This window comes from Triticum urartu, chromosome 4 (assembly GCF_003073215.2).
Source record: "Triticum urartu cultivar G1812 chromosome 4, Tu2.1, whole genome shotgun sequence".
In the NCBI taxonomy this organism is placed as follows: Eukaryota; Viridiplantae; Streptophyta; class Magnoliopsida; order Poales; family Poaceae; genus Triticum; species Triticum urartu.
Window position 1 is genome coordinate 479,852,930 of NC_053025.1, and position 21,080 is coordinate 479,874,009.

General features: G+C 48.3%; 1 protein-coding gene across 1 annotated transcript; it reads right to left on the reverse strand.

Moving 5' to 3' along the window:
• Positions 1 to 2,637: 2,637 nt before the first annotated feature.
• On the reverse strand, positions 2,638 to 5,704 carry LOC125552146 (E3 ubiquitin-protein ligase XB3-like). Its single transcript, XM_048715630.1, has 8 exons — positions 5,399 to 5,704; positions 5,247 to 5,306; positions 5,093 to 5,164; positions 4,884 to 5,005; positions 4,638 to 4,778; positions 4,420 to 4,527; positions 4,037 to 4,289; positions 2,638 to 3,364 (listed from the first exon to the last, which is right to left on the reverse strand). The coding sequence occupies exons 1-8, from the start codon at positions 5,579 to 5,581 to the stop codon at positions 2,942 to 2,944; spliced, it is 1,362 nt and encodes a 453-aa protein (XP_048571587.1). The 5' UTR covers positions 5,582 to 5,704; the 3' UTR covers positions 2,638 to 2,941.
• Positions 5,705 to 21,080: the final 15,376 nt, after the last annotated feature.

The window sequence follows — 21,080 nt, forward strand, 5'->3', positions numbered from 1 at the left end:
GATTTGACCGGATGGGAGGGCGGCGCAGACGGACACGACCTCTCACTGCCGGCATTGAAGCGGCGCGGCAAGTCAGCTCGCCGAGGAGTAGCGAGTTGCTCCAGGCTGGCACGCTGGGGTGAGCGGCGGCACGGGCATCCTGGTTGCCGTGGACGACGTTGTGTCGTACCGCTCATCCCGTGCCTACAACCGCGCCATCCGCCGTCAACGTACGCGTAATCACGCCCTGCTGGCGGAGAAAGAAGCCGGCTTCACGGAGATGGACGAAACGGTGGCCAGCACGTCCGCGGTCGCCATCATCACCGAGGAGAAGTAGAACATGGGAGGCCGCCGCCGCTTGGGTCTCATGAAGGCCACCACCGAGGCGACGCCCACGTACACAGTCGATGTCTTACCCGGTCACAGGCCAAAGTCTTCCCCTTCCCCTCCAGCTGTAGCACATCGCGGTGATTCCACTCCGATGAGCGGTGTTGCCGAACATGGGAAAGCGAGCCGCCCTTTGTGTAGAAACATATACCTCCGGGTTCACGGCACCCCGACGGGCGGGCTACTGGACATGGGTAAGACAATGAAGATCCGTCGTGGCCGGCCGTAGACTAGTAAAGGGTATCCGTGTACTGAGAATGGATACCCGCCGGCGCCGGCCATAGGGTGGTTTTACCTTAGCCCGGTATAATTTTTAATTAAAATTATCCAAAATAAAATGAATTTCCTTTGGTTTATATGAAATTAGTCGTGTTTGCATATTCAGTCCGGTTAGTTCAAACAGTATTTGAAATATATGCGGACAACGTTGGATGACGGTCTTCTTTTTTTCAAAAGAGGTTGTTCTCCGGTTTCATCATCAAAATGATGCATGCGGCCAATGGACGGCGGTCTTCTGTATCAATGTTCACGTACTGATCTTTCCTTGTGGACAGATGCCCGAGCAACTTTGCCGGTCAGGGTTGGAGATGCCCTGAAGTAGTGCCACCAATTCCAATAGCTTTTACTAGTTCGCAGAGCAAATGAAGAGCCAAAAACCCTCCATTTTTTAAGTTGCATGAAATCGTGCACCGATATGGCCGCAGATCTTGAACGTGACCTATCATCTACAGCTGCAAGCGATCAGGCGCTGTAGCGGGTCAATCTTGCTGGACAAGTTTTCCTGGGGCGCCATGATCCCGTCAGTATTTGTGGCAGCACTTGCCCGGTCGGTAGCAGACTAGCAGCACGCACACCAAGGCTCGCATGCAACCATACAGGTCTGAAAATGACTTGGCTTGACTTTCACAGGTTGAATACTTACTCTCGACATGCATAAAAGTATGTTTAATTGAATTGCTTTTGATCCTGATTCTTGGCACCCATTCAGAAAGATACTTGCAACGGAAGAAAAGTAGGGATTACCTGTGATCTCTGGACCATGGACAGTGACTCAGGGCATGTACAATGCATAGCCTTAAGGTGATGTCTCGCATGCCATGTAGGATCGGATATGACGTAAAGTAGGTTCGGATAGGGAAGCGGGATTCTTTTCAGGAGGCGGGTGCTTAAAGAGAAAAAGTGTGGTCCGATGACAAAAGCTGAAAAGGTTGAAGTAGTAAAAATGTATATGTACTAGAGTCTTTATTTTCTATTTTTAATGAGGTCCACTAATGGTAGCTTGCATTGGAGAGAAAAAATAAATTTAGGTCCCTCAAATTACTTTTTGGCCTTGTTTGGATCATGGGGTTAGAGCTAGTTTGGGTTAGTTGGAAGCTCAAATAACCCAAAAGTATCTAAACAAAGAGGGTTTCATCTAACCCAACTATTTCGGTGAAGAGATGCTTATTTGGGTTAGAGTGGGTTAAAGAATAACTTTAATTCTAACTGTGTTAGAGTATCTAAATAGGGCCACTTCACGAGGCATATGTAATCATATGCCACCATTGTACATGCTCTTAGTGTAACAGTATCTATCCTTGTGCACCTGGCTCGACATACATCCTCGCATTTCTGGCAAAAAGACGTTTCGGCGCCCCTGGCTCTGAGCCTGAGGACGTGATGTCAAGTCGATTCTCTTGTGCTTTCTGAAACTTCAGCCCTCGTCCAAGTGTCAGGTCACGTAGTACTACTAGTAAGCAAGATCCAGTGACCCAGTGTCACTGTCTGCCGCTGTTCTTCTGAAACATGCTTTGCCCAGTCGAACTGAGCCATCCTTCTACACTCTACACTTCACACTGCGGTTTAACCCCTGCCAAGCTGCTTGTGCCTGCCTGTGGTACACACTCCACCCATCTCCTGCTGCTCAGTCAATTTCGCTGCTCATTTCGTTTTCGCTAGGCCTTTTGCTGCTCCCGGTACACCCCACCCATCCCCGTTGAGCATAAGTGCGAAATAACACATGCTGACTGGGGACAAGACAGCCCATGAAGGTGTGGTGCTTTCGCCACCTCAGCACAGCCGAGCTGAGCCAAAGGGAAACTTGCCAAAAAACACTGTCCCCAGTCTGTAGTGCCGCTCAAGGAATCCTAAGCACGGTTGGCCATCATCAGATTCAGAAAGCACAACCGGACCCCAAAATAACACTTGCAGAACCAAACCCTGAAGGAAGGGAACACCTGAGCGACGTAGCCCGAGCCAGAGGCCAAATTACATGGAGGGAGAGCACATGGATGGTTTTGTACTGGGTTCTCATTATCATCATATCGGGCCAGCCCCTCTGAATCCGGACATGTACAACCTTTCAACAACTCTACGGGGGGTGTGGATGGGGGCTACCGGGCAACGACCGCACTCTTGCTTATTTGGACTGACTGGATCTAGCTTACAGCTTGGGATCGAATCTACACAGATGGAACAATTGCCAATCTCCCCAAAATTATAAGAAAAATAATCTACAAAATAGTAGCAGCCAGCTCCATCATTGACGATGACCTATCATGACACGGTGATGAATGAATGGGCATTCATTCCATGGCTATGGCTTGTCGTCGAGCTGCACCTGCAGCTCGCTGCTGTCGGTTTTGCGCCGGCCCATCTTGCCGATGGACGAGGCGATGCTGCCCATGAGGCTGCTGCTGCTGCCCCCGTCGCCGCCGCCGCTGAGGTTCAGGGACCGGCGAGACCGCCGGTGCCGCGGAGACTCCAGCCTGCCTTCTGCTCCTTCCTCCTCCTCGTCGTCGTCGTCGTCGTCGCCGGCCTTGGCCCTGGTGGCCACCGCCAGCCGGGTGATGCCGCCGCGGCAGAAGGGGCATGTGGGCAGCGGCTGGCTCTGCGTGGCCGGGTTGGGCTTGGCGTGGCAGCAGAGCGCCAGCGTGCACGCCGCGCACATCTGGTGCCCGCACTCCCGGACCTCGATCGCGCACGCCTGGTCGAAGCAGATGCTGCACACCTCGCCGCCCTGCACGACCTAGAGTTAGTATCATAATATCAGTCCGAACAAGATCCGCACCGTCGGACGGACGCGCCGGCTCCGAGGGAGATGTCGACGCAGAGGCGGGATCGTGCATGTGGAGGCGTACTACGATCGCGTTTGAATAATGTTTCGTGCATATGGATCGCTCAGACGTGCGGCAATTCGTGCGAGCAGGTGCGTGCACACGCTGCCACTGCCACTGCCACTGCCACGGTTTGACACCTAACTTGTCATTACCAACAAGAAGGATTAAACTAGCAGGAGTGCGTACGCCTGCACCCAATTAGTTAGCCATTCGTCCCTCGGATCAACACACTCAATATTATACTCCTGGTGTGGTACATTTCTGGGGCAAGTGGCTCCATGCTGAGACCTGACGGCACGTTAGCTACTCCTACAAGCAATGCAATGATGAGCTCTGGGATAATGCTAGCCTTGAAAACCAATCTTTGATTGAGAGCGATCAAAATAAGTACTGCCTACTTGTTGGTAAGTAAGTAAATTACTATTGTGCGTGCCAATGGAAGAAAGAAACGATGGCAGCTCGGTACGGCGAAGCTCCCACTGTTAGGTTGAATTATTTCGTGCGTGTGAGGTCAGCAATGGAAGTACTAGCAGTAGTAATTTGCAAGGCAAGACCGGTCAGTACGGTAGTACCTCGGAGACGGTGGCACCGTCATCTGAACGCGACGGCGATGGCAATGAATTCTTGGCCCCTTTGAGGATCCTCTTCTCCCTCTCCCGATTGGCCTCCATCAGCGCTGCCTCCAGGAGAGCCTTGGCGTCAGGCTCCAGCTCGCTGATGAACTTGAGAGGCGAAGGCCACACTAGGGGCTCTGCCGATGACGGGTTCAGCAGCGCCGCGCACGCCACATGCCCTCGCTTCACCGCCACCTCATATGGAATTCTCCTGTAGAAGCCAATCCACAACAGTAGATTAGACTAACCAGCACAATGGCTTCAGATCATTTGCTGGAGACAACATATGTAATTGTGGTGTTGGAATTCAGTGGTGTTTTTGCAAGAAATTGCTGACGCACCCGACGGAGTCGCGCTGGAGGCGGTCGGCGCCCCAGGAGAGCAGCTGGCGAACGCAGTCGAGGCTCCCGCCGCGCGCGGCCAAATGCAGCGGCGTGCTCCCGGGGAATCTGCAGGAACGCGAGCGCTCGCGTCAATGTCGCGGCTTTTGCCTTCCTAAAAAGATGCGATTTTGGTGGGTACTGAGAAGGGCGGTCTTTGACTTGGGGAGAAGTTTTACCCGAAGGCGCCGCTGGAGGCGGACACGATGGCGCCGTTCTCCAGCAGGACGTGGACGCAGCGGCGCCAGCCCTGCCTCGCCGCCAGGTGCAACGGCGTCGCTCCGGTGTCGTCCCGCACATTCACGAACCGCGCGTATCCCCTGCACCTCCAAAACCACGGCTGATGACTCATTAGCAAAGGCTAGCGCGCGGCTGCCGCAGCGCGTTTGCGGCGAGCAATGGCGGCTCTGAGAAGAAGGGCCAACCAGGATTGCGACACCGGCGCGGTCCGCGCCGCCGTCAGGATGGCCCGGAGGCAGTCTGAGTGGCCGTAGTACGCCGCGTAGTGCAGGCACGTCCGCCCGTGCGACGAATCGAACATCAGGATCTGTACACACAGACGGAAAACGCCATTAGGTTCAGGAGAAGCTCCAAGAACAGTCCCAATCACCAAAACTGTGGCCGTAAGTCTCACATTGGCGCCGGCGTCGAGCAACCGCCGCACGCACTCGGTCCTCCCGTGCATCGCCGCGAGCATCAGCGCCGTCTGCGGCAAAGTCCCGCGATGTGAGGACAAGCTTTCCACAAAGGGGGGCGACAGAGAAGAGAAGAGGGGAAGCGTGACGAACCTGCTTGTGGCGGTTCACGGCGTCCGGCTCCACGCAAAGATCCAATGCCATGGAGACCACCTAAGCAAACAAAGGAATCAGCACACCGGAGATACACAGGGGTGGCGAGAAGCTGGACGGGGAGGAGCACACAGCAGTAAGGGGAACCGTACTTGGAGGTGGCCGTGGGCGGCGGCGATGTGGAGCGCGGAGAGGCGGTCGAAGAGCGTGGTGCGGCGGAGGAGGGAGGGGCGGGAGCTGACGGCGGCGGAGAGGCGGGCGAGGTCGCCGGACTGTGCCGCGCCGAAGAAGTCCACCTCCTCGCTGGGGCGGCCGCAGCTGGCTCCGTGCCCCATCACCCGTGGCGCCTCTCGGCGGACGCCCGGCGAGCCGGCCGCGGTGGCCGGCGGGGGGAATAATGGGGGGAGGAGAGTGTGGGAGTACGAGCGTGGGCTGAGGAGTGGGCACGGTGGAGTAGAGCTTAATAGTGCGTGCGCTTTCTTGTGGTTTAAAAAAACTTTTGCTTCTCTTATTGAGAGTGAGAGATTTCTTTTCTTTTTTTTTTCTGATAAACTGCTCCTTTCGCATGCTAGGATATTTCACCAGAAATGTTTACAAACACACTGTCACCATCACCCAGATAAGGCCTTGTTTGATCTATAGGAATTTTGTAAGATTTTACAAACCAAATGATATATCTTTCTATGTAGGATTTAAGTGTATGTCATCTCATTTTTTATGATTTTCCTATTCCTATGACCCAAAGAATTCCTAAACATTTTTCTTATGAGATGATTTGTGGGGTCGATTCCTTCCAACTGTATTTATAGTACATACATGTGATCGCATACATATAGAAATACTATACATTATAGGGCTAGGACTCTCTTATTTGATTCTATCTATAGATGACGGCAAGCACTAATGTTGTACATATAGTAGGTAAATATAGTGCAGGCCTGAATTCATATTCTTAAACGTCATGGCCATAATTTCAGGACCCTAATAGCTGGCGAACTTTTCTCATGAAGGGATGACCTTTATGAATGTTTTCCCTAGCAGTTTTAGTTATATAGAAATGGCATTTTTTTAGAAGAGGATGACAGTTTTTGGGCTTAAAAGGCATTTTCTGTCAAAAAATTGCCACCGCGCAGACAAATGTGAAATCATTCCCTGGACCTTCATCCATGAAACGTTCCCTAGATATCATTTCCCCAATCTTATGATCTTTACCACCAACTCAAGTATGGCGTTGGTTTTTTTAGCATCAATTTTCGGTGGGCTACGCTAAGGTGAATAGGTAGTTCAATAGGGAAGGGATCCTTCGTCCGTAATTACACGGCGGGGCTCGGATGTAGGTGACGACCCTAGAGATGGTGCTGGCATCTCATCTTGCTAGGAGGCGGCGTGGCGTCGGTTTTTGGAACGGCACCCACAAGGTTTAGGCATGGTGGAGCTATCCTATACCCTTGTAACACCCCGGATGTGATTTACCCAATATGTATTCCAACTCTTACCGTTTTCGGCCTTAAGTTATTTTATTTTTTCGGGTTCGGGTTTTTGTCCCCGTGTGTTGTTGTCGTTGTCATGCATCTCATATCATGTCATCATGTGTATTGGATTTGCATACGTGTTCATCTCATGCATTCGAGCATTTTATCCGTTGTCCGTTTTGCATTCCGGCGCTTCGTTCTCCTCCAGTGGTCATTTCTACCTTTCTTTCGTGTGTGGGGATTAAACATTTCCGGATTGGACCGAGACTTGCCAAGCAGCCTTGGTTTACTACCGGTAGACCGCCTGTCAAGTTTCGTACCATTTGGACTTCGTTTGATACTCCAACGGTTAACCGAGGGACCGAAAAGGCCTCGTGTGTGTTGCAGCCCAACACCCCTCCAATTTCGCCCAAAACCCACCAAAACCCTCTCCATCATCTAGAGCGTTCGATCACGATCGCGTGGCCGAAAACCGCACCTCTTTTGGACACTTCTAGCTCCTCCTACCTCTATAAATATCCCCTCCCCGAAATTTCGGATCCAAAACCACCCTAAACCCTAGCCCCGCACCTCCGCGCGGCCGGACAACGTCCGCCGCCACCGGACACTTCGCCCGCACCAGTCACCGGCCGCCACGTGGCAACGCCGGCGGCCTCCCGCGCGAGGCCCGCCGAGCCCGCTCGGGACCCCCGCGGCCCAGGGCGCCACCACCTCGCCCGAGGAGCGCTGCCTCACCGCGCCGCCGCCTCTCCTTCTCCGGCCGCCGTCTGCTCCGCCCCACCGCCTTGACGCCGGCGCGCCGCCGCCCCGCACCGGCGCCACCCTGCTCCGTGTTCCGCGCCGCCGACTCCGCGCTCCTCGCCGCCCTTCGCCGGCGGGATCCGACAAGTCCGGCGCCGCCCTCCGCTACCTCGTCGTCCAGCCGGCCTCCTCTCTCCGGCGACCCCATCTCCGACCGGCGAACATCGGACTCCGTGCGTGCTATAGTACCGCCAGATCTGGATCTGAACGAAGGGGTTGACTTTTTCGTCCCCAACCCTAATTATTTTTCTATCTTTGACATGCCTTAACTTCATCATCGTAGCTCCGATTCGTGCATATAGCATATCAAAATGTTCATTTCAAAGAGTACATCATTTCATCTCATTGCATCATTTTCATTTGAGTTCATCTTGATGCCCGAAATGCTGTTAGAAGAATGCTATTTGAGAAAATTGTCAGATCTGCTGCTCCAAATAGATATTTGTCATTTTTGCCATGATTATTGTGTGCATGATATGCCCATGAGCTCTACATGTGTTTTGTTATATATTTTGCCATCTATCCATAGGTGCTACCCATGTATTTTTGTGATGTGTGTGGTGACTAGCACAAGTTTGCAAAGTGGAGCATTTGTTAATGGTGATTTCAGGGACTTAGCATTTCCATTAAATCCTTGACCCGTTTATCTCATATGGCCATATGTTCATATTGTTTCCTAGTGATCCGTGCCTCTTTTGAGGATGATCAGTAAGGATGTTTTGTTAATCTTGTAGTGCTCTATCCATCCATGTCTTTGTTTGCAATTATGGAGCACCCTAGCTTGAGTCAATCGAGCTCTACTTTTGTCATTTCGTGAATCTGGGCAGATTGTCTACTTGTTAGCAATTTTGCCGAGGATGTTGTAGTTGATCCGTGCATGCTATGTTATTGTTCTTGCCATGTCTAGCTTGCATTTTGTGTATTTTTTATGGGTGTATGCTTATATTGTCAGGACTTGCTCTGTAGTGAGTGCATCGAGCTCATAAACATGCCTACTTGATATCTGTTTCAGCATGCTCCAGTTTTCACCAAGTCTGAGAACTGATTATGTTTTTGCCATGTTCGCATGCTTGCAAATGTATTTTCTGATCCCTTTTGGTTCAAGGTAACTAAGGGACTTTTGTTAAGCTCTTTGAGTAGCTCCATGCCATGCTTTACTGTGCCATATTCAGATCCTGTAGCATATTGTTTTCATGCTCCAAGTAGTGCTATCTGATCTGAAATTCCAGACAAGTGTTAATTTCACTAAGTCTGAAATCTGTTTACCAAATGCATTTTTGCCATGCTTGTTTGAACCTGTTAATGGATGAATTGGCCGTAACTCAGTGCTAGACTTTTGTTAAGCTTCATGAATGGATTCCTGCCATGTATTTTGATGCCATGTTTGAGTGCTGTAGCATGTTCATCTTGTTGCATTTAGATGACTCCTTGCTGTAAGTCGTAGAACATGGTCATATTTAAATCGCTTGCCATTTCCAAACCGTAACTCCGATTCCGGCGTTCTTTATATCGTTTTCAAGCGATTTCATCCCATCTTTCCAGTGGCACACTTGGATTTCCAAGTTGAGGCCAGGTTCATGCATTCCTTCTCAAATCTTGCATATGCATCACATATTCATCCCGCATAGCATACCATGTTTGCATCATATTGTTTGAGCTTTGCACGTGGTTGATTGTGTCTTTGTTGCTTGTTTGTCTTGTTTGGGTAGAGCTGGGAGACGAGTTCGCTAACGAGGAGCCCGTTGAGTTTTCTTTCGAGGATCCAGTCAACTCTGACAACTTTGCAGGCAAGATGATCATACCCTCGAAATCACTACTATCTTTGCTTTGCTAGATGCTCGCTCTTTTGCTATGCCTATGCTACGATGCCTACCACTTGCTCACCATGCCTCCCAAATTGCCATGTCAAACCTCTAACCCACCATGTCCTAGCAAACCGTTGATTGGCTATGTTACCGCTTTGCTCAGCCCCTCTTATAGCGTTGCTAGTTGCAGGTGAAGATTGGAGACCGTTCCTTGTTGGACATTATTTACTTGTTGGGATATCATTATATTGCCATGTTATCTTAATGCATCTATATACTTGGTAAAGGGTGGAAGGCTCGGCCTCTCGCCTAGTGTTTTGTTCCACTCTTGCCGCCCTAGTTTCCGTCATATCGGTGTTATGTTCCCGGATTTTGCGTTCCTTACGCGGTTGGGTTATAATGGGAACCCCTTGATAGTTCGCCTTTATTAAAGCTTTTCCAGCAATGCCCAACCTTGGTCTTACCATTTGCCACCTAGCCTCTTTTTCCCTTGGGTTTCCGGAGCCCGAGGGTCATCTTATTTAAACCCCCCCCCCCCCGGGGCCAGTGCTCCTCTGGGTGTTGGTCCGAACTAGAGTCCTGTGCAGCGCCCCCTCGGGGAAACTGGAGGTTTGGTTTTAGTTGTATGGAGAGCTCATCTGAGTGTGCCCTGAGAACGAGATATGTGCAGCTCCTATCGGGATTTGTCGGCACATTCGGACGGTGTTGCTGGATTAGTTTTGACTTGTCGAAGTGTCTTGATGAACCGGGATACCGAGTCTGATCGGAATGTCTCGGGAGGTCTATTCCTTCGTTGACCGTGAGAGCTTGTCATGGGCTAACTTGGGACTCCCCTGTAGGGTTTTGAACTTTTGAAAGCCGTGCCCGCGGTTATGGGCAGATGGGAATTTGTTAATGTCCGGTTGTAGATAACTTGAACCTTAACTTAATTAAAATGAATCAACAGTGTGAGTTACCGTGATGGTCTCTTCTCGGCGGAGTCCGGGAAGTGAACACGGTGTTGGAGTAATGCTTGCGCAGGTTGTCCTCTAGTTTCTCACTCGCGCTTTGCCCCCTCTTCTCACTCTCTTTTGCGAACAGGTTAGCCACTATATATGCTAGTCGCTTGCTGCAGCTCCACATATTTTACCTTACCTTACCTATAAGCTTAAATAGTCTTGATCGCGAGGGTGCGAGATTGCTGAGTCCCTGTGGCTCACAGATTACTTCCAAACCAGATGCAGGGCCTGATGATTCCGCTCCAGGTGACGCGCTTGAGCTCAAGTGGGAGTTCGACGAGGACTCTCAACGATACTACGTGTCTTTCCCTGATGATCAGTAGTGGTGCCCAGTTGGGGTGATCGGGACCGTGTCGCATGTTGGGTTATCTTTTATTTTGGCGCCATAGTCGGGCCATGAGTGTTTGAATGTTGTAATGCTATTTATGTACTTGATTGACGTGGTAAGTGTAAGCCAACTATGTTATCTCCCCTTTATTATTTATATTACATGGGATGTTGTGAAGATTGCCTAACTTGCGACATTGCTTTCAATGCGGTTATGTCTCTAAGTCGTGCCTCGACACGTGGGAGCTATAGCCGCATCGAGGGCGTTACAACCCTTACCCATCCCTTCCGACGTTACCCATCAACCTTACCAATACCCGTCAATGGGTATAATTTTTTCATACATGTTACCCAACAGGGTAGACGGGTACCCACAGGTAAAATTACTCATGTTTTCAAAGTATCAATTTGAACAACTCGTAGTCATAACTGTTAGAGTTATATCTATGATGCCTTTTGGCTTTCTGTATTTTGGCCTTGGCGTCCCACCTGTACTTGTATATATGATGGATTTGGCGTCAAGATAATACTAAGTTTCATATTTCCTAACAATAACAACAACATATAATCATAATTTATAACAACACATACTTATAAACAACACATCATAAACAACAACACGTATAATAAAAACACTTTCTCTTAAACAACAACACATCAAAACAGCATCAGATAGTTCATAAATTCACGACAAAGTGTAGACTGTAGAGATAATTCTGAGTTCACATAGATTTTATATGGGTACGTGGGTATGTGGGTATGGGTTATACGGACCCATACCCGTGCCTGCTCTACCCGATGGGTTTCAGATTTCCCTATTTATATACTCATGGGTAACTTTTTGTCTCATGTCCTTACTCTAATAAGGTTTTCACCCGCAAGGTACATGGTAATGGGTACCCATTGCCATCCCTAGTCGGTTGGGTTGTGCAAGGTGGCATGGTGGTCACACGACGATTGGCCTAGATCTCACTGGGGCGTAATCGTGACTGGGGGTCGATGGTGGCTCGTCTGGCAGCCTGCTCCTTGCAGTGGCGCTCCAACCCCGAGGAAGCGCCTTACAGTGTCCTGGACCCGTTGAAGGTTGGCTTTGCCTCCTACAACCAAGGCGGTTGCGCCACCGCCCGGCTGGTTGGGTGGTGTTGTGGCATGGTTCGTGGGATGGGATGGGGTGTGGTGGAGCTGTGGGTGGCGGGTGCGGTGACTGGGCTTACTGGGCGGCGGACGTCAGGGCGGCAGTCTGAAGTTGTGGTCCTATTGCGCGTACGCCAGGTCAGTGGCCCTGGAATCCATTGTGGCATGAACTCCAAGGGGTGAAGTCTGCGCTCCTTGTGTGGGCTACATGTCAGCGCTACATGGGCTGCGAGTCCGCGGGTGCATTGGCTTCGGCGATGTGTTCTGGCCAAGCACGGTCAACAAACAATGTTGTTTTCTTGGCTTGTTGACGATAACGACCTATCTATGATGCATGGCTATTTTGACTCGGGCGGATAGCTAGGCATGATGTGATTATGTTGGGTTTGATGATCTCCAATAATGCTTAACATTGACTTTGGTTAATGCGGCGACGACGGCATCCCCGGGCGTCATTGCCCTTCTTGGGGCCGTCGTCGTGGAGCCCCTTCACATCCCTCAACATTTGGTCTCGAGCTCCCTGGTGGAGAACCCAAGTTTCAACATTGGCTAGAACTAGCATCAGGGACATACCAATAACTTCCCCCATAGGGATGTCACCTTGGAGGTTCGATCTTCCGTTAGAAAACAGCGCCTACGTGGACTTGCAGTTTTGGCACAACTAGTGTTGCTAAGATTTTGTAAGATGGGGCAATACCTCCTGCTCATGTTATAGGGTGTCGACTCTAATTGTCTGGGTGGCGCTCGGTTGTTACGCAGCTTGGGGTTGGTGTGTGTCCCTGGGATGTATTGATATTTGGCTAGTTTTCTTTAGGATGTAAATATCTTGCCAATGTTCGCTGAGAGAGAAATTGCCAACAAAAAAGGGCATTTGTCTGTTAGGGACTTGCCATGCACGAGAAGGAAAATTGCCATATGAAGGGAACTGCCAGCGAACACAGTGTATTTTTTAACAAAAGGTCATTTGTTTGATTCTGGTCACATGGTTTTAGGGAAGTTCGCTATCAACTCTTTCACGATAAACGTTCATCCACTATTATTTCCGTTTCTCTATTTAATAAAAAATGGCAGACTATCGGTTGGTTGAGAAAAACTAAGGTCTCCTTTGGTTCATAGGATTGGAAAATCATAGAAATAGGGAAGTCATAGGAAATGAGATGACATGCATCTCAAATCCTATGCATAGGAATAGAAATTGAGATGCCCTTTGATTCACACCATAGGATTTTTTCCATTGAGTCTAGGCTAATGTTTATTTTCCTATAAAATGTGAAGGATAGGAAGAATTCCTCCATAGGAATATGATTTCATTCCTACAAACCAAAGAGCTCTGAAGGAATTTTTCCTATAGAAATCCTATCCTCTGAAAATCCTACAAAATTCCTTCAAACCAAAGGAGGCCTAACATTAAGAAATGTTCCCAATAGTCATGCATCATAGGTATGTCGTTATCGTCACACATCATACCGGTTTTGACGATAACGACCTACCTATGATACATGATGCGCTATCACTGGTTCCGATGTCTCAGAGCATCTACAGCCCGACCCGTCCCCTTAAATCATCTTGAAACATTTGTGAACGTGTCCGGTCACTCACCAGACGAGTGGGAGAAGGAAAAAAGCAACCCAACTGGACCTACTATATCATACCTATACATCTGGGTTGTCCGCAAACCCTCATTTTGATACCAAATATGGGGACGACATGAGAACACGCGGGCGCGCCCGATCATTCTGTCACGTAGGACATAGCCTACCACGTAGTATTTTTGTTCTTTTCTCTCTTCATCTTCACAAATCACATGCAAGTGACCAGACATGTTCACGAACAGGAGGGGTACCATGTTGGATGATGAAGTGCATCTGAACATAGATCCGGAGATAATGCGGTTGTTTTGAGGATCTGTAGATGCCCCAAACATTTAGTTACATGTCCCATGAAGTCTTTACCGTTCTGCCAATTAGTTGTCGTAATACCTTAAAGATTCACGCACACGCTCCAGCCTTCCCGATCCTTTTTTACGGAGCTGGACGGCGGGCAGCGGTGGCCGGGACAACACTCCGGGTCTGCCACGCATCACGAGGTTTATGCCGGCGATGGCCATCTCCTTTGTTGGAGGTGGTCGGCCTGAGGCTGGGTGGTCGAATCTCGAGATCCATCATCTAGTCCCGTCCGCGAGTCGGGTAGACATAGTTGGGATGAAAACCAAGTCCGATGACAGTGTTTTGTGTCGTTACCTTGATGAAGGCATCGTCATGTAACTACTGTCTACCCACTCGTGATGCTTCGGGGAAAACCCTAGGATCTAGTCTTCTAGATCGGATGATGGCGGTATTGCGGTGTCGTTTCTCTCTTGGGAGCATCATTTGTGGAGCACGCTAGAAGACAGAGGCAGGAGGTGGAGCAGCTTCGTCTTGCAGAAGCTTCGGTGGATATGTCAAGTCATGTCTAGTCGACAGGTGCTACGTTGTGTCATGCCTGATCGGCAGGGGCTACGCACAACTGATCTTCCTAAGTCTTCGCGTCTGGATGGACGAGCACAGGGCGGTGGTGCCGTTGGGCGCCATGGTGGCGTCGACGGATGGCCGGACTGGCAAGGATGATGCAGATCTCTCTTCTGAAGGTGGGTCAGCAGTCCGATGATGATGGTGGCTTCTAAAATGTGTGCATGTGGTGTACGTTTTAGGTTTGCTGCACCGGCTGTTGGTTCCGATACGTTATGTGGATGGATCAATGACGACACCGGTTTTAGATATGGGGAGTGAGAGCACTCTGCATTATCGAGTTTGTAGGTGTGAGTGATTGTTTCAGATGGCTTGATGTATGTTCTTGTTCGACCTTCATCGAATAATTAATAAAGACAGATGTATACATCGATTGATGCAGAAGCCGGGGGATTTAACCTCCTTTTCTATAAAAAATTTCCGTAGTACCTTTTCATCTCATTTTTCTCCCACCCGACAACCCCCACCCCACTGCCAGTCGCTGCCACCGTGGCAGCAGATCCCCATCCATTCTTCCATCCAACCGAACCGAGCCCGAGTGACTCGCCTCGCCGGTGGCAGACTGGGTTGCCTAGTTTCGGGATATAATGAATGCTTCTTTTCAAATAGTATCCATAAGCACTCCACCATTTTGGTTCGGAGGTTAAAGCAGAAAGCCTACGATGACAAAACCTTTTACATGTTCGGATGAAGGTACAGGTTGATCATAATGTACATGAATACATTAAATCAAACACCTATTCCTTATCTATTCCATCCATAAAACTGTCTAAACTACAGTCTTCCTGTGAATACTTCGCAACTATCATTACTTGGCCATGCACCAAATTCACTGGAATTTCTTTCCCATCTGGTCCTTGTGGTCCCACTCGGGCCATATGATTTGGATCCAGCTTGGTGAAACGTGTCTTCACCATGGCCCAAGCTTCTCGTGCGCCTTCACGACAGGCGGATGTCTTCCATAGCTCAAACCGGCGTCGGGCACCTTTGAATAAGTTTGCCAAGCCTTCCATACTTTCTGGAGGGGTATGAGATGGCCATAATGCCTTCACCATACTCCTCATGGCTTTCTGGGCCCGAGCATGTACCACGGACAGTTCCTTCATCACGTCGCCTTGAAATCCGGATACTTCTTCCTCTGGGCGACCAGTTAACAAGCCTGTAAAGCAACAGAGTAATGACATTCCAAACTATAGACTAAACATGAGCCCTAGGGTGGTTTAACAATGGAGGAAAGACATACCGAATATACTGCCCTTCAGCTTCTCATTTTCTTTCTGAGCGGCCGATAACTGAGCCTTTAAGTTCTCTATCTCATCGGATTGTTTGCCTTTTCCCCCCTCGTGTTTATTATTTCCGGATGCACTCACTGTGGCCTTTTTCATTTCCGCCAATTCGGTGATGACAACATTCACTTGCGTCTGATTCACCTTTAGCTCCTGGGATGTAGCGACCCGAACTCAAACGGTCAAGTCTTTGTGCTTCAGTGTCATCCCTGGATCGGTAATGCTGACACACACATTACTCGAAGGATTTATAACAGAGTAGCAATCACACACTTATTACATCGAATATCTCAAAAGAGAAATTATTACAATAAATATGGCTTAAGGCCATCTAATACGGTAATAGCGGAAGGCTTGGAAGATAAAGTGAGTCCATCAACTCCAACGGCATAGCTGAGCTGCACGGCAATGACCTAACGAACCTTACTCCTCGTCTGAAAAGTCTGCAACATAATACATTGCAGCCCGAAAACGGGTCAGCACATGGAATATGCTGGCAAGATAACACGGTAGAGCAAGAACAGAATAATGCTATCACTACATGCATATTTGGCTGGTGGAAAGCTCTATGGTTATGGTTTTTTTTGCGAAAAGCCAATTTTTCCCTACAACAAAGGAATAAATTTTATTTAACTATCATGGTAGTTGAAACATCATTGAGAAGGTTCCTCCAACTCAATCCCAATTGAAGTAGTTAACAACACAACAATATTATTTAATAGTGATGAGATACTTAGGATACTCCAAGTACTAGATACTCAAGATGTCCATAACCGGGGTCACGGCTAACCATGATTAGTTTATACACTCTGCAGAGGTTTGCGCACTTTTCCCCACAAGACTCGATCTCCTTCGTTGAATTTCTCGCACTACATGGTGTTTGAGGAACGGATGACCGAGACACAATCTTTCAGAAGCATTAACTCCTTACTCCGGGCAGACCATACCAACCTACATCCCTCTACCTACTGATCCACCTCTTCAGGAGCTTCACGCAACTTAGTCAACTATGCTAGAGCCCATAATAGCTTGTGGCTGCACACGGAAATTTCTAGCATGAAAATATCTTAGTTCTCTTTGAGCCTGGGTGGCGGACGTTAGGATGATCACACGGGTACTCCGGTATATCCTAGGACAACACTGGGTTCTCTAGGTGCCCGACAAGCAATCTACCCAGATGTGTATTAAAGTTGCCACCTTAAGTTGAACCATTAATTAACAATCTCACACCTGTCATGGATTCACTCACCCAAACCACGTCTACGAGCATAGCATAGCAATATAAGCAATACATAGAAGTAACTCCCAAGGTTTGAATATAACAGGCAATAGGTTCTACCTCATCAACTACTTCCCAACCCACATGTTAATCACATCCTAATCATGCAATGTTTGAGGATTGGAACTAATGCATAAAAACTAGGTATGAAAGGAGTATGATTAAAGTATTACTTGCCTTGCTGATGATCCGCAAAACCTAGGGACTCGTAGTAGCACGCTTCGCACTCTGGATGTTCTACCGCAAGCAAACAATAGCATACATAAGCAATCAAGCAAATAAACACGGGTAAATCTCAAATAAGAAGATCTAACCAGAAAGTTCAACTTAAGAACTCCGGTTTACAAAAAGAATCAAATCAAACGGAGCAACGAAACTCAAACTGCGAAAGCAACAAGATCCGTTTACTAATCTGGACTAAAGTCAAAATTTACAGTACCAAAATCTTGTTCAAGTTTATTAAACAGAAAGAGGGTTTCGAGACAAAGATCTAGGCGCTTGAATCGCCCGATTCCGACAAACGAGGCGAAAAGATAAACTGAAACGAAAATTGGATCAGAAATCACGATCGAAAATAATCACGAAAAACCCGAGAAAAAGAAAAACTGATGAACAGGCTAACGAACGAACGTTCGTTATCTGTAATTAACGAGCGAAAACCGTTCGTTAAAATGAACGTACGGACGAGCGTCCGCTAAATAAACTAAACCGGAAAAAAATCGACCTATTCTAAAAAAACGAACCTAGGGTTTTCAAAAGAAAAACCAGATCGGTTTTCTAGAGAAAACCGACGGTGGCAGCTACCTCGTCGGATTCGGCGGGGCACGGGGCTCCAACGGGGCTGGGTGGCGTCGGCGGCGACGGTGGAGAGGGCGGCGGCGCTGGGCGGCTACACGGCAAGCTATGGCGGCGGCGCGGCAAGCGGCGGCTGCGGGCGGCGGGCGGGACGGGGTGGTGGCGGCGGGGCGGGGCGGCATATAAAGGGGGGGCGGGGTCGGCTTGGGGAAGGGGAAACCGGGGCGGCGACGGACTCCCAAACTCCGGCGGAGTCCGGTGCGGGCACGGGCGCGTGGGGGAAGGCGGTGGCGGCGCGGCGGGCCGGCCTGGCTCGGCTGGGCTTCGGCCTAGTCAGGCGCTGGAGTTTTTTTCTAAATAATTTCGCGAGAACTTAAATAAATCCTAGAAAATAAAATAAAAATCTAAAAATGTCAAAACAAATGTTCACCGTCTAAATAAAATATTTAGAACAAGATGGACATTTTCTTGGCCCTAAAATGCAATTTTGAAAACGTGCAATTTTTCTAATGTGAATAAAATAGCAATAAAATCCGAATAAAATCAAATATTTGATTGTAATGTTTTTTCCTCCAATATTTCAATTATTTTGGAGAAGTCATATTATCTCCTCTCATATGTTTTAATATGAAATATTTTTGGAGAGAAAAATAATTAAAACCAAAATCCTCGTTTCAATATTTGATAAAATTCAAATATGAAAACAATGAAATCCCCAACTCTCTCCGAGGGTCCTTGAGTTGCTTAGGATTTCGAGGATCGAGAAACGAAATGCAATAAAATATGATATGCATGAATGATGTATGTATAACATTCCAAATTGAAAATTTGGGATGTTACAAACCTGCCCCCTTAAGATGAATCTCGCCCTCGAGATTCAGGTTGGCTAAAAAATAGGTGTGGTTGGTCTTTGCGAAGATCATCCTCTCGCTCCTAGGTGGCTTCATCCTCGGTATGGTGGCTCCACTGAACTTTGCAAAACTTGATAACCTTGCTGCGGGTGACTCGGCTGGCAAATTCAAGAATCCTGACTGGTTTCTCCTCATAGGTCAAATCACTGTCCAACTAAATCGCCTCCAAGGGTACTGTATCTCTTAACGGTATATCGGTCATCTCAGCATGACACTTTTTCAGCTGTGAAACATGAAATACATCATGAACTCCTGACAGTCCTTCAGGTAACTCCAACTTGTAGGCAACTTCTCCCATACGTTCCAAAACATGATATGGTCCTACAAATCTCGGGGCTAATTTTCCCTTAACTCCAAAATGTTTCACTCCTCGCAAGGGTGACACTCACAGATATGCTCTATCTCCAATTTCATAGGTTACCTCCTTGCGTTTCTAATCTGCATAACTCTTCTGCCTGGACTGAGCTACCTTCAGTCTATCTCGGATCAGCTTAACTTTCTCTTCAGACTCCTTGATCAAATCTGGTCCAAACAACTGTCGGTCTCCGACTTCATCCCACATCAACGGTGTTCTGCAGCTTCGTCCATACAGGGCTTCGAACGGTGCCATCTTCAAACTGGCTTGGTAGCTATTGTTGTATGAGAACTCCGCGTAGGGCAAATTGTCATCCCAACTAGATCCATAATCTAGCGCACATGCCCTCAACATGTCCTCCAGGATCTGGTTGACTCTCTCGGTCTGTCCATCTGTCTGCGGGTGGAATGTCGTACAGAACTCCAACCTTGTCTCCAAAGTTTGGTGCAGCTGATGCCAAAACTTTGAAGTAAACTGTGTTCCTCTATCTGATACGATGGTCCTTGGAACTCCATGCAGACATACGATCATGGTCATATATATCTTGGCCAACTTTGCACTTGTATAGGTGGTTTTCACTGGGATAAAGTGAGCTACTTTGGTCAAGCGATCCTGATTTGGTCCTAGGAAATCCGGTGATGAAATATATGCCAAGTTTATCCCACTTCCATTCGGGTATCAGCATAGGCTGTAACAATCCTGCTGGCTTTTGATGCTCTGCCTTCACTCTTTGACACACATCACATACGACTACATACTCGGCAATATCCTTCTTCATACCAGTCCACCAGAAACGTTCCTTCAAATCCAAATACATCTTGGTGTTTCCGGGGTGTATCGAGTATGGTGAGTCATGAGCCTCCTGAAGTATTAACTTCCTGATCTCTGTGTTATTGGGCACATAAACACGGTCCTCAAACCATAAGGTGTCGTGCTCATTATCAGTGTCAAAGCCGGCGGATCTCGGGTAGGGGGTCCCAAACTGTGAGTCAAGGCCGGGTGGTAACAGGAGACAAGGGACACGATGTTTTTACCCAGGTTCGGGCCCTCTCGATGGAGGTAATACCCTACTCCTGCTTGATTAATATTGATGATATGGGTAGTACAAGAGTAGATCTACCACGAGATCAAGGAGGCTAAACCCTAGAAGCTAGCCTATGGTATGATTGTTGTATATGGAGTTGATGTCCTACGGTCTACAACCCTCCGGTTTATATAGACACCGGATAGGGTTAGGGTTACACAGAGTCGGTTACAATGGTAGGAGATCTTGAATATCCGCATCGCCAAGCTTGCCTTCCACACCAAGGAAAGTCCCATCCGGACACGGGACGAAGTCCTCAATCTTGTATCTTCATAGTCCAGGAGTCCAGCTGAAGGTATATTCCGGCTACCCGAACACCCCCTAATCCAGGACTCCCTCACTCATCCTCACGAAAACCTTTGGCCTTTCCTTCGATCATTCTCTCTTTTATCTCGGCAATCTCTTTATCATCCTTCTGAGCTTCTTGAATCTTTCCTAACAATGTAGACTGCACTTCCATTGTTGCAACAAAACCTCTAGGAACAGTCTCCAATCGAAGTTCCCTGAGATCCTCTGCTAACTCCTTTGGCAATCCCGTGCTTACTAGGGTGTCAGCATAACTCTTCCGACTCAAAGCGTCTGCTATGACATTGGCCTTGCCAGGATGATAGTGAAGCTTCATGTCATAATCCTTTATAAGCTCCAACCATCTTCTCTGCCTAAGGTTCAGCTCCTTCTGTGTGAAAATGTACTTCAAACTCTTATGGTCTGTGTACACATCACAACGATTTCCAATAAGGTAATGTCTCCAGGTCTTCAACGCATGCACTACGGCTGCTAACTCCAAATCATGCGTGGCATAATTCACTTCGTGCGGTTTTAGTTGTCGTGAGGCATACGAAACAACTCTTCTGTCCTACATAAGCACACTTCCAAGTCCTAGGCGAGAAGCGTCGCAATACACTTGGAACTCCTTACGTATATCCGGCAGAACCAACACTGGGGTTGTAGTCAAACATTTCTTTAACTCCTGAAAACTCGCCTCACAATCTCCCGTCCATTTAAACTTGGTATCCTTTCAATAACTCCGTCATTAGCTTCGCAATCTTGGAAAAATTCTCAATGAATCTCCGATAGTAT

Bases quoted from the DNA above. Each gene is read 5' to 3' on its own strand.
- LOC125552146 (XM_048715630.1), bottom strand. From the start codon at position 5,581: ATGGGGCACGGAGCCAGCTGCGGCCGCCCCAGCGAGGAGGTGGACTTC. The intron at 5,006-5,092 runs GTGAGACTTACG...CTGTGTGTACAG, and splicing joins TGCTCGACGCCGGCGCCAAT to ATCCTGATGTTCGATTCGTC. The intron at 4,779-4,883 runs GTTGGCCCTTCT...TTGGAGGTGCAG, and splicing joins GCGCCGGTGTCGCAATCCTG to GGGATACGCGCGGTTCGTGA.